The sequence below is a fragment of the Buteo buteo genome, chromosome 22 (genome assembly GCF_964188355.1).
Source record: "Buteo buteo chromosome 22, bButBut1.hap1.1, whole genome shotgun sequence".
In the NCBI taxonomy this organism is placed as follows: domain Eukaryota; kingdom Metazoa; phylum Chordata; class Aves; order Accipitriformes; family Accipitridae; genus Buteo; species Buteo buteo.
In genome coordinates, this window is record NC_134192.1 from 24,045,001 (window position 1) to 24,058,281 (window position 13,281).

The 13,281-nt window shown below is 48.8% G+C and overlaps 1 protein-coding gene across 2 annotated transcripts; it reads right to left on the reverse strand.

The window, feature by feature from the left end:
• Positions 1-1,021: 1,021 nt before the first annotated feature.
• IGBP1 (immunoglobulin binding protein 1) lies at positions 1,022-6,989 on the reverse strand. Of its 2 annotated transcripts, none has more exons than XM_075054013.1 (6): positions 6,776-6,989; positions 6,287-6,598; positions 4,101-4,296; positions 2,992-3,077; positions 1,832-1,944; positions 1,022-1,552 (listed from the first exon to the last, which is right to left on the reverse strand). In XM_075054013.1, exons 1-6 carry the CDS (start codon positions 6,961-6,963, stop codon positions 1,404-1,406), a joined length of 1,044 nt encoding a protein of 347 aa, XP_074910114.1. In that variant the 5' UTR covers positions 6,964-6,989; the 3' UTR covers positions 1,022-1,403. The 2 variants fall into 2 exon arrangements, with proteins under 2 accessions (XP_074910114.1, XP_074910113.1); XM_075054012.1 differs by having other exon boundaries at positions 1,022-1,549; positions 6,776-6,975.
• Between the last annotated feature and the right edge of the window lie 6,292 nt (positions 6,990-13,281).

Below are 13,281 nucleotides of genomic sequence, written 5' to 3' on the forward strand. Positions count from 1 at the left end.
ATGTATAAAATGTCTAAGCTCTCCTGCAGCATAGCTGGCCCCTCAAGTGTGCCTGGATCATGATAATAGGAAGGAAAAACCCCAAATTCTTTCAGAATCCCACTGTCGCCAGAGGTAAGGGAGCACTATGCTGATGAACCCAACTGTGCCAAATCAAATAGTAAATGCCTCATGGCCTGCTCCAGGTAACACACTGCCACACGCGCAAGTAGCAGTGATGCTTTGTTTGTTTTTTTTATCCCAACATTTCTAACAGGTTTTGAACAACTGCAGTCAGCTGCCAGCCCACGCTGGGCAACTCCAGAGCTTCCAGCCATGATTCCTTTCTTGCCCAGTAACATGCTTGCTGCACACCAGGTCAGTGCCAGGTACAGCAGACCAGTCATGGCCTCTCTCCTCAGCAAGGTCAGGACTACACATTACAGCAGCTATTTAAACTAGCTTCAGAGGAATCCAGAAAAGGTTTTCACCCCTTCAGGGTTATTCTGTAAGCAGGTATCAAAGCACACTGACAACCAGTGCACTACTTCGCTTTTGAATATGGCACCGTTTGTCCCAGCATTGGCCCCTGTAGGGCTCCACGAGAGGGTCCCGAGTACACACACGTTGTGCATTACATTATGTATGCTATAGCCATGCACACCCCACATTACACAAACCAAGAGGACAAATGTTTCTATTAAGGCATTTGTACTATGTGTAGTATCAGCACTTCAAGACATTGCCCTCGAAATACCTGATCTACTTAACACAAAAAATCGCAAACACTTCAGTCTGCCTGCTCTGGGAGGAACAGCGGGATGAGCCTGTGGAAAGGCCCCTGGCACCGCTGGCTGCATACAGATGAGGTGAGCACTGCACCTGGTGCAGCTGGTGTGTTCAGAAGCCTCAGCCAAAAAATCCTGACCATCTGACATTGCCTGTTTCCCATCCCCAACTCCCTTGGTTGCTGGAAACCGGCCTTACAGACTTGCTTTGGAAGAGCCTAGGACAAAGAGCAAGGGATTTTCACAGCAAGAACTAGGCAGCACATGAGATTTTATTTTGCTTAAAATAGAGAGAAAAAAATAAATACATCCACCCACAATACAAAGAGCAGTTTCCAAATTCATGTACTTTTCTCTCAAGGACTTCCTCTGACAGGGAGAACAGAGGCAGTCTGACCCCTCAGAAAGAGCTCCACCTGACAGGAGCTCTGTGGTATCACTGTACATGACCAGTGCACTCAGTCTGACATTTAATGTAAACCAAAGCAAACTGTCATGTTTACTCCTCTGACTTCAGTGCCTCCCAGAGAAGCCATGGATACCTCCACATATGTACAGTGTATTTACTCCTATATCTCCAGGACACAGGCAATTCTTACAGGATTTCCAGGCCCTGCTCCCTCTGCAGCGAGAGCATCAGCCCACATTCTGCCGGTTGCCGTAGCCTCTTGGGTGTGTATCTTTCCAGTCATCCCAGTTCCGAGCTTTCTGAAGAGCTTCCTCATCATCCTCCTCCTCTTTTTTCTCCTGCTGCTGCTTCTGCAACTCTTCATCAGTTATACCTGCTGAAGGTCAAGAACAGGAGTGAGGGGCAGTAAGACAGTGGAAGATCCCTAATTAAGTTCTCAAAACAGAAGCCCTGCCAGGAGCCAGTCTAGACAGAAAGCAGGAACTGCCAAAGAGCAGTCTAGCAATCTGGTTATTCTCACGGCCTAATAAAGTCTTAAGCTCTTAGTCTTCCTCAGTCAGTGGGTGTTTTACAGCCTAATTACATCCCCACTCACCCTTCCCCTCAAGAGGCTCCCCAAATTCTCTATTCCAATCTTTGCTTTGCCTCTCCATACCTGGTGTTCTCTGCGGCGCACTCTGACCAGACACGACTCCTTGCCTTCTGCGCTGCTCATACCAGTCATCCACAGTCATAGTAGGCAGGCCAGGATATCCAGCACCAAACACTCTACAGCAAGTGACAGACAGTCAAAAAAGGCACTTTACATCACTACAAGCAGAAACATAGACAACCACGCAAAGAACTACTACGTCGTCCAATTTGTACCAACAGTATAAGCCATGTTATCAAGGAGGGCTTGACAACAAACATACTTCTACAGCCTTGGCCTTCAGGCAACAGACTGGCCGGTAACCTAGCCAAAACAGCATTTAAAGAGTTCGTCCTGCTAGTTTAGAAAGGTGAGGACTGTTCCCGTCCAAAGACCTTGAATCACTTCTCCACCCCAAAGGAGAACACTCTATGCTAGCTAGCGCAGCTTGCCAAGGAGGCCACTGGGAACTGAATTAGGCACAGCTTGGCTAAATAGATATATGGGAGGCTCAGGGCAGATAATGTCAAAAGCATGACAAGAAATCTGGTTTCTATCCCATTTTGTGCTTCAGCTGCCAAATTCCTTGCAAGAGTCTCACGGTGCCACAAAGTGTTAAGATCTTGATACCCTAAGGAAAGCCTTAGAGTTAAAAACTGTATTATTGTGACTGATGATTCTCTGGCAGGTATCACATCTTCCCAGCCCCTAAGATGACTTATCTGAATTCACTGAAATCTTCTAGAGTTTACATTAGATTAAGAGACCACATGTGCTTTTCACTGCTGGGCTCTTTAACAGTGAAGACTGTTACATCACATAGAGGTTAGAGGGGCAGATAAGCCTCACCTCTCCACAGCCTACCAAACAGCAAGCACATGGCCTATAAACTAACACAGTAATATTTGCTTAATACGATCTCCTCTTCTGCCATCCCAACAGGTGGAAAGAGCATTAGCCAAGACACTGCAGCATGCTGGTAACAGAATAAATCAGAGAAAGTTCAAGAAATGCATTAAACATTTGCCCCATCCCCTGCCCAGATGCACAACACGTGCCATCTTGACGTGACACGCTGCCTGAAGGTAACGACTGGTTTTCTGCATTTGAAAGAGTATCTTAGGCTTGATGTGAGAACACAGCACTGCCTCATACTGTGTCTAAATTATCAGAAAACAACATACTTAGCCTGAGCAGCATCCCGGGTAAGAATGAAAGGTTTCAATGGAGCCCTGACTTGCCGAGAAGTACCGTGTGGTGGTGCTGAAGGCTGAAGATGCAAACAATAGTCACAAGATAATCGTGTAGATGAGAATCCCCTTCTCTGCTTCCCACCCCAAACAAGTTATTAAAGGCCTTGTAGCAGAGAAATGCCTCTGCTGTCAGAGCAACATCCCAAGATGGAAAATTCAGGCCTTAATCCAGTTTAAATCATGAACTCCATCTGTGAGCTTCTACAAATCACTTCTCTTTGTGCCTTTGTTACACCCGCTCTGATCAAAGCGGAAAGCTGACAGAGCTAAACCAGATCAGCTCAGATCAAAGCATGAAATATAGCTTATTTTTCCCAGGGATCAAACACAGTACATTCTGAAGCAAGTAGAGCTCATCATTCCCGATAATATCACCCAGGGCATTACAGAAAAGCAAAGTTCTGCAACACCAATAATGAACTGCACCAACCGGCTCTGCCAACCAAGCTGGACTGTGGTCTATGTCAGCACATTATGATTTTTTATTTCTAGACAGATATTTTAGGTGAGTAACATAAAGCCCAGAAACACTATTCTACACAGGAATTGCAGGTCTGTGAGAAGCTTTCATCATTCAGAATGGGCATTTCTTTCTTTAACATCTGGACACACTGTAGACCAGAAGTGTAGGTTGAAAAGAAATCACAATAGTCTTCTCTTATTTTACAAACTTACTTAATTCTTTATAGAGTTAACGGTCTGGCAGAACGCAGCAAAGTGGAGAAAAGCCTTTGCACGCAGACCAGTTCAGCTCTGATATTCAATGCTCTAGCATTTCATAAGCCATGACTGTCTAGAACATGTGGTAGCAGCAGACAGCAACTAATACAAAAATCAGACCACTGCCCATTCAGAATTAAACCAAACCCCACCTGCTTGTGCTGTGATTGAGCAAAATTTCAATCAAGAATTCACAGAATAAAACTTATGTAACTCTGCTACTGAACTCCTCTGGGGTTCATTTACCTGCAACAGTGTCTTATCATCAGGTCTAACTATCCACAGTCCACGGGACCTGCAGTTCAAGAGAGATCTCATACCTGTTTCGCTGTACCTCTGCTCCTCAAGATGACCATTTCTTGGTCAATACTCTCAATTTCCTCCAGGCTAGTGTTGATCCATTTCTGGATTTGTAGTATGTAAAATTCCCGTATCTGATCCTCATCTGCTTGCCCGCTCTCCACAAAGGTTCTCATAGAGGCCAACCTGTTCTCCAGTTCCTTCTTCTGCTTATATCTGTCTCAAAGAGAACAAAATGAGATCATTAAATAACCTTTCTCTGGCCCAGCCCAGATAGTGTTTTCTAAAATAAACAATTTCCTGTTTCTTGAAATTCAATCAAATAAATGTAGTTAGAGAGCTACCTCCTGCCCCAATCCCCTTGTAACTGCTCTTCACAGAGGTGCCAGTTGCTGACCAGTGCTCACTAGGGTACACAAATCCCAGTTATTCATAGAGCTCCTCACATCTTTGACAAATTCTTTGTGTGAGGAGGACCCGCTCGTTTAACAACTGAGTCCCACAGAAGGAGAGATGTACAGGAATGTACCTGTGAAGAAGAGGAGCACTGGCAGCACCAGATCACACTGGTTGTCATTTACTGATGATCTCTAATGATGCGTAAGCAAGCAGCAAAACACCAAGCAGGGGCATCCATCTCCCCACCTCATCTGACAGAAGGTTTTTGACAAATGAAAACTACAGAAATCAGAGGAGTTCCAATCTTCTTAAAAAAGGCTTTGGAAATGCAGTTATATACATACATGCAGGACCAAAATCTTTTCCTCTTATCTTCCCCATCACTTCCACCTGTCAACTCAAATTTAGACATTACATAGGACCTTTACTACTCTTTGTAAGAGGTTTAACATGATTTCATGTATTTAAAAAGAAAATTGTATATAAAAAGGGAGGTCGTGATGGTTTGCTGTTGTAATTTAAGTACCTCCTGTCTGTTAAAGGCAGCTTTAAGATGACAATTTAAATTTAGAGGCGCCTCTCTCAATTACTTTTTTCTTCTCCAAGCAATCCTTGAAAATTAAGCCTCCCAGGTAAAATTAGGCAAGCCTGGCAACATAAAGTCCTGTTTTCTCCAGGAGATTAAACTCATTGGCTCCTTCATGGAGAAAACCAATGTAATAGCTGCTTTGAGTTGCTTCTGTATGACACAAAGATATTAAGCCGCTGCTTATAAGGCAGATTAGAACACTTTTCCAATTCCTGTCTCAGGTGTTTGTGTGTGTGCAGGTCATTTTTTAATATAGTTTTGGCTTTCTGGATTTTTTAACCTTTTCAGGAATTAGTTATTAAAGGGGGAAAACTACCTATATAGTAAGTTCCAGGCTAAATCCTTGTGTCCCACTTCCTTCAGTTACAGTGCCACCTGAACGAACAGTAAGGACCAAGGATTAGAAACCTACGGGAGCTGAAAGGCCAAGGAGCATAAAGTTCTAAAAAACAAACCCGTGCTTGAGACAGAACTCACAATGCGGGCACCTCCTGTTTGTCTTTAAGCGGAAGGAGTCACGGTACAGGCAAACACAAGCCTTCAGCGAGAGGGGAGTTCAGGCGTAACCAAAGCCCTACCTGTGGCGCTGACAACTCACTCGCACTCGGGAGGTGATGCGCAGCTCAGACTGCTGACAAGCAGCCCATGCTGAAAAGGTTTTGCTGTGCTGACCCCAAAGGTCCTGACGTATTCTAGTATCCCAAACCCATCTGAGCTAGGTTACTCTCTAGAATATAAATCACATTTTTGTATTCATGCAATTTAAACAGCTCTCCAGCCCAGCTTGGGCCTTTCAGTGCTACCACAATAAGCAACAATTTGATTGTCAAAACCCCCAACTAAAGCATGACGAAGAGGCATCAAGCACCTCTTTTTTAAAGATCTAATAAGCACATCACTAGGTAACTTCCAACATGGGTGGCTTTACGCAGTTAGCGGTGATTAAAGAACTAATTGTAATAACTTTTGTGCAGTTCTTCAAAGACTGGAGACTAAAGTCATAAATGCGTCTCTCCAGTCTGTGCACAAGTCAACACCGTTAAGTAACAGGCGGTACGTATCTTAAAATGAATGTTTAATGACCAAAGTATTCCAGCATCAAGGGAACCAGTTCTTCCTTGACAGTCGTTGTCCATACAGTCTCGCACTGCCAGAGGCTCTCCCCTTCTCTTAAACTGATTCCCGAAAGCCTGTAAACACCGCAAAGCAAGAGCCTACCTTTCAATTTTGGCTTGCCTACTCGACGCCATGGCCACCAGGCTGGGCTGGGTGGCAGCAGGTCCCCCCGGGGATGGGCTCCCAGCATCTTCCTCTGCTGGGGGACTGGCAGCAGCGGGGGGCAGGTGGAAGCTGCCCAGCCGGTAGCTCCTGCAGAGCTTGAGGAAACGCCAGAAGTGGGCCCGAGCGCTCTCCAGGTGCTCCAGCCTCCTGCTCAGGTCGACCTGCTTCAGCGTCAGGGCCCCCAGTAAGGCAGGCAGCAGCAGGTACTTCAGGTCGGCCGAGGCGATCTCCTCCAGCTCCTCGTTCTCGCTGCAAGGGGGAGAGACGAGCCTTCCCGTTCCCGCTCCGCTCCACCTGGGCCCGGCCAAGCCCAGCCTGCTCCGCCGCGGCCCGTGTGGAGGTGGCAGAAGCCTCGGAGGACCCTCCCACGGCCTCGCTGGGTGCCCCGGGCCCAGGCCCAGGCCCAGGCCCAGGCCCTCCACTCACCTGAACAGATCCAGCTGCGCCACCATGGCGGCCGCCCGCTGCAAGGCGTCCAGCCCCTGCCGCACCTTATCCTGCACGGCCGGGGCTCCCGAAGACGGCTCGGTGCCGGTCTCCACCTCCTCCCAGAGCCGCCGGCCCGCCGCCAGCAGCTCCGCCAGCCGCGGCCCCGCACCGGCCCCCTCCGCCATGCTGGGCCGGGAAGGCACCGCCGCAGAACCGCTTCCGGGTCGGCCGGGAGCGGACACACCCCCCGCCGCCGCCATCTTGGTGAGGGCGGAGGGAGGGCGCCGCCATCTTGGTAGGGGCGGGTCGGAGGCAGGGCCTGGCGAGGCCTCCGCGGGCCCGTGGAGCTCCGGGCTGGGCCCGCCGCCCCCGGCCGGGCCCGGGGACCCCTGTGGCGGGCGGGTGGCGTCACCTCTACGAGGCTCGGCGGGGCCACGGTCCCTCACATAACGTCCAGCACTCCCAAAATTTGTGCTGCAGGTTCCTGGCCGAGGCACAGGCCTCCCCAGCGCCTGCTGAGGGAGCCCCTGGGGAAGGCGTAGCGGTGATGCGGCCCAACGAAGAAGCACAGATGAGGATAATTAGATAAACTGACAGAAAGCGTGCACCTTCCCCCTCCAGAACAGGGAGCGAGAGGGGCGAGGAGGGCATGAGGGCACTGAAATGGCTCCCGAGCCCTGGGCGGAGGTGCGCAGGTCACGGAGGGAGCCTGTCCTGCCCTGGGTGCTTGGGCAGATCCTCCGTTCTGGGCCGGCAGGTGAGAGGCAGGGTCCTCTTCTGCTCTTGGCAGAGCCCGGGTGACATTAAGGCTTAGGACACCAGCTGGGTTCACTACAGGCTTGTGCTGTCGCCGCACAGCCTGGGACCTTGATCCAACGAGACAGTCCCGGCAGCGCACAATGCACAGCGTGAACACTCAGCAGCATAGCGCTACGTTTCAGGGTTTTTTTTTAAGCACAGTGCCTTCCGTTTCTTCTCTCTGTATTCTTTTTGTGACATAAGTAAAGATAAGCAGCCTTTCTCATTTTTTATTTAGCTCCTAAGTCCCTTCTTCCAATAGCTCTGAAATTTTAACGGGCATAAGGCAGGTAAGAGTTAAAGCTGGGCTTTTAGGAACTGATGTGAGTCCCTTAAAAACGCAGGTAATTGATCTAGACATGAGAAATGTGTATACGCTATAAGGATAATTCAGGGCCAGCTGGAAGCACTCAGCCACCAAGAGTGAGTCAGTTTACAATTTACTCTGTCTTCTTCATACCTACGTGAGACAGCTCGATAAAAAGTTACTCATAAAAACCAGAAGAGGTGGTGTTTAGGTCCCCGTTTGCTGTGCCCTGTGGTGTCACTGTCCCGTCACCCTCCCTCTGTATGACTGCTTTGCTCAGGCTGCAAAGGCAGGCGCCGGTAGCGTGACGTATGTCAAGAGTTGACTGTCATTCTGTGCTGTTCCTGCACACCAGGCAGGAGGTGAAGAACAATGCTGTGTCTGGTGGTGGGAAAATTAATTAATATAATGATTAGAAGTGGAATGGGGCCAGGAATCTACAGCTGTTTGTTCGTCACTAGCAGAAGATGCTTTGGCATCTCCAACAATTACAACCAGTTCACTTTCATCAGGGCAATATCACTCTCAATACAGCATCCTCTCGCTTCACTTTGTATATATTAGTTAAAAGCTACAGTTAAAACCTATCACATCATCACTCTCTGGAACCCCTAAGATTCAACATTTCAGCAGCACTTTTAAGGATCAGAGCAAAAGAGACTGCCAGGGTGAACTCCTCCCGTGCATTATCCTTTGTGTTGCTGAGAGACTCTCTGAGCAGTTCACAGATCACCTTTCTATAGGATATCTCTGTTTAATCTTTAACAAACATCTCCTTAGGGCATTCTCCTTGGAAGCCTTCACCTCTCAGAGCAAGCCGGGCAGGTTCATAGGCTTGCTCTCCAAGTAATTGTAAATAGGCTGATGATGGAGTGTGGGGTTTCAGCCCGCCTACCCTCCCCTTAAAACTGGAGGGGGTAGGAGAGGCAGTTTTCACCCAGATTGTCAGGGGCAGTACAGGACAGGCCTTGAGCAGCACATTATCCTGGCTCACCAGGCAAGCTAGACCAAGAGAATAGGAAATCCATGTGAGGCCCGGTTTCCTTTGAGATGGAGAAGGCTTTGCCTCTAAGAGCCAAGTGGGTTAGCTGGCTGGAAGCTCTTGAATCTGCTTGCTAGAAGTTAATCAGCCTTGTTTTTAATCTGCTGTCCCAACTGGTCAAGAATAGGTTTCATTTACACTGTGGGAGCATGAAATGAGTAAGGGTTAGTGACCAGAATCACCCACAGTAAGCTCTTCAGCTCTTGAGTAGCAAACCGCATGTACCCGCACATGTTGTTCTCCTCCTGCCTGAGGTCTGCCTGGCAGGACATGGTTTTTCGAGCTGCCCCTTCTAATTACAGAGCTAATGTTCTCAACACAAGGAAAAAATAAATTATTCTTTGGAAGGCATAATTACCCAGCAAGTCCCTATTCACACCACAATGAGCCTCAAGCTGGAGACTACAGGAATAGTAGCTGTGATTAGTCCCACTGCATGTGAAAAGGGGCAGTTCCCAGAGCTTTGGCAAGCTGGGGATCGGTCTCTCCCACTCCCCAGTTCTGCCAGGTGTCTCTCTGTGGTAGGTTTTCAGCATAAAGTCAATGTCTAGTGATCAGCCTCAGCTTCTGGAGGGTTCTTACATTTCCACTTCCAGGCATGAAATGTGCTCACGTGCTTTCCATTATACAGGTAGTAAAAGCTACCGCCATGGTGTATTGCATTTAACACACATGTGTAGAACATCTGGCCATGCACATCCAGAAGGCCTGTCTGGTGCTTCCCAGGAGCTCCAGCATGTTATATGTACATCCAGTCTTCCTGGAAGGTATCAGAGCTTCTGCATGTCGTCCTACACGACACGAGTGCTGCTCCAGCCAGACAGAAGCATGCCTGGAAATTCCTTATTCCACCACATAGCACATGCACAGTGGTCACAGCTGACACATACACAAGCCGAGAAAGTCCTCAAAATCTGTATGGCCCCAGTTCTGGGCTGGTGGGAGGATGCTCCTGGAAAAGCCCAGTTGGGTGGCAGCCCCAGGGTGGCTCACAGGCCCACGGCAGCTTCTGCTCTGGAGAGGAGACTGTTCTGCAGCTCTCTCCCTGCTTTAATTCACTTTCTGATGGACCCTGGAGGCAGCATCCCCAGGGATGCACAAAGGGAACAGACTACTATTTAGTGATCCAACAGGGCGGCCATGGCACCTTCTCCGCACTGGCAGAAGGGCGATTCAAAAAGTCCACTGTGAGCAACCTCCAGGATGCTGCCCGCACTGAACGTGGATGATTCTAAGCAAGCGAGAGGGAGAAATACAGGTTGGTGAAGGGAGACGAGGGTGCTCAGAAATGCCACCACACTCCTCCTGGCCCCTGCAGATGTGATGGGGATACCACAAACCCATGGTATCTGGGAGTTTTTGCACTCTGACTGAGCAACTTGCTGAAATACAGGTTTCAGAGCTGGCAGGGATGCCAGCCTGCCCAGCCCAGGAGGAGGGATGGAGGTCTGCTTCCCCTCTGGACCTCGCACAGCCACTGCCACATCTGTCCTTCAAGCTATGCCCAAGGGCCCTCAGTCTGCTGCCTAGTTCCCCCTTTGGTCTTATGGCTGTTACTCACCTATGATGATTTGTCCCTGTCCCTCAGCTGAAGATCCCCATAAGGACAATCCCTATTATTATTTGTCATCCTTAGGGCATCATGATATTGCTGAACACCCCAGAAATAAAGGAGAACAGAGATGCAAGGGTTTTTCCTTAAATACAAGTGTTTACTCATGTTTGTCTTGCGGTGTGATAGCGTAGGCACCAACCATCCCAAAGGTCAAAGCAACATCCCCCAAATATTTACAGCAGTACAGATGTTGATCAACAGCTGAGCCCCCAGACAGCGGCCACATCCCGTACATTCTCCTTGTACTGGCTCAGCTTTCTTTGTGAAGAGCACAAGCAAATAGCAGGTGGAGGTCCTGACCCATGCTCCAGTCCGAGCTGCAATCCAGGGCTGTAGGGAAGAAATATCGCAACATGTGCTTGAACACAGAGTCATTCTTCCTCCAAAACGCTTACTTGATTACCAACAGCTTGTTGCCCTTGCTCAGATTATCCTCCCGGAATAAGTTATGCAGCATCCCTCAATGAATAAAGAAATAAAAGGAAAAAAATAATCAGTGCTTTAGCAGCAAAGTCAAAAGAGTCCATGAAAATCACTCGCCTTTTTCCAGGCTTCATTTTCTGCACAAGTCTAACCAGCAGGGAACGATCGCATTCATACCAGCATTACTCCTTTCAAACCCCAATTAAAAGTCAAGCAGTAACCAAGAGGAGGCTTTTCAGAGCAAACCCATTGCCTGGTTCTCACCACATTTCATGAAGAGGGATGGTTTTCTTCTATACACAAGCCATTTTCACAGCCATCTCTCCCATAGCACCAGAAAGTGAAAGACTTCTGCCATGGCCATGGAGAATTCAGCTCCGGGGAGTCTCATTTCCAGAGAGACAGATAAACAAAAAGCCACAAAACATCAGGAAAAATGGCTAATGACAGGAAAGTCAAAGAGGTAGAGCCGTCACATTAGCAGCGAGCCCAGCGAGGGTTCATGAAGCAGAGGGTAATGACAGCAGCCTACCGCAGTCTGGAGAGGACCGATTGTGAAAGCAGGGCAAAAGAAACGCATGAGGAAGTGTCTGAAGGGCTGCAAAGCCACAATTGTTACAGAGATGCTCTCGGTTTTAGGGACACTGCTACTGTCCTTGCCCAGGTTTATTCAGGTCCTGAAGGGCTATCTGTCAGACCTGGAGATGTTTAGGGTGGGAGCAAAGGTGTAGAGGGTTGGAGAAAAGCCTTCTTGCACCGATTTCTCTGGCAGAGTGTTGCACTGACTGGTGCTGGAAGCCACTGGAAAGTGATGTCGGGTCTGAGTTTTCCCATCTTTTTACCTCAGAGGGTGCTTGTGCTAACCCGGGCTGTGGGAAGGAGCTCCGTGTTCCGCTGGCACCTTCCTGCTGGCTTTTCTGTCCAAGCAGGGTTAGAGAGAGAGAATGCATCCAGTCAGATGGATCTCCTCAACCCTTGGGGCCAAGCACAGGGTTTATTCCATCTGGATCCATCGTCGGATGCCGACTGCCTTGCTCTAGGAGACTCTACCAGTCCAGCAGATCTCACAAGCCTGGTAAATCCAGGTATGGGCCCAGATTACACCACCTCCCACTCAGCATTGTCACTTTGCTGTCACCTCCCCACCATCGTCCTTCCCACCAGCCTGACCCTTTGCACCCTTCGACTAATTACAGCGCTTTCCAATTTCCTGCAGGACACAAACGGAGCCCAAGGTCCTCGCTGCTGATTGACCCCTCCAGTCCTTTCCCAGCTCTTCCCTGTTGGGCTTGCAGTCAAGATGCAAGAAGCCAGGGAAGGAGAGGGCTCTGCATATTCAGCACTTGACCCTGCCTTTTCCCAGGCAGAAATTCAAATGGGACCTCTCTAGGAGGGGATCATGACATCTCCCCGGGGCATTCCTAGCTATTGTGGCTCTTCTCCTCTACCCCAGGCTATGTGTGTTTGTAGTTACCAAATGCAAATCACATTTCCCACCCTCCTGGCTGAATCTCTCACTCCACAAGATCCTTCCCCTGTTTTTTTCTCACCAGCTCATTTTGCAATGCTCTGCCGAGTTCACAGCCCCTCCCGGTTTCACCTCCCTCTGATCTGGCTAGGCACAGCGAGGTGGCTATAGGGAAGGTATTTAAGCAATCCTCCTAATTAAGAACCTGCATCACCTCCCCGCTCAGCCTGGCTCTGGACACAGAAGCTGCAGCTATTTTGCAGCCTGGCTGCTGAAGACTCCCTTTTCTGAGGAATGCTGGTGGCTAACCCCTAATTGCATTTTAAAAGACAAACTCCAGATAGCTTTTTGGCCTTTGGCAGCTGTGACGGAAGCCTTGCAAGCTGTGGCTTTACTGTCGCTCTGGGAAGGCTAGATGTCAGCAGCCAGATCAAGTCAACGGCACATTAACAACTGATAATGATAGTTAACTCACTTGGTTAACTATGTGAGCATATGCTTCACCCCTGAGCATTTCAACTTCAGCTCCCAGGCTTGTCTTAAGCCACCTTTGACTCTCGGCTGTCGTTCACTGTTAATACAGAAACCTGGAGCACATTAAGTGGAGGGGACAGTTTACAATAAAAGCTCATGAATTGATTCCGTGACCCAGCAGAGGCTATTAAAAATGATTAAATGAATATGGAAATGAGTAATCGTACAGCTGGACTTAGGGCTGAACGAGGCCAACTCCATTCAATGCAAACCACAAATAAACCAAGGCGCACGCAAAGCCACCAGAGTCTCTAGGTCACGGCATGAGCTGCAGGAAATTGCCCTAGGATTTCCATCCTGTTTACCTGTCCTCCTC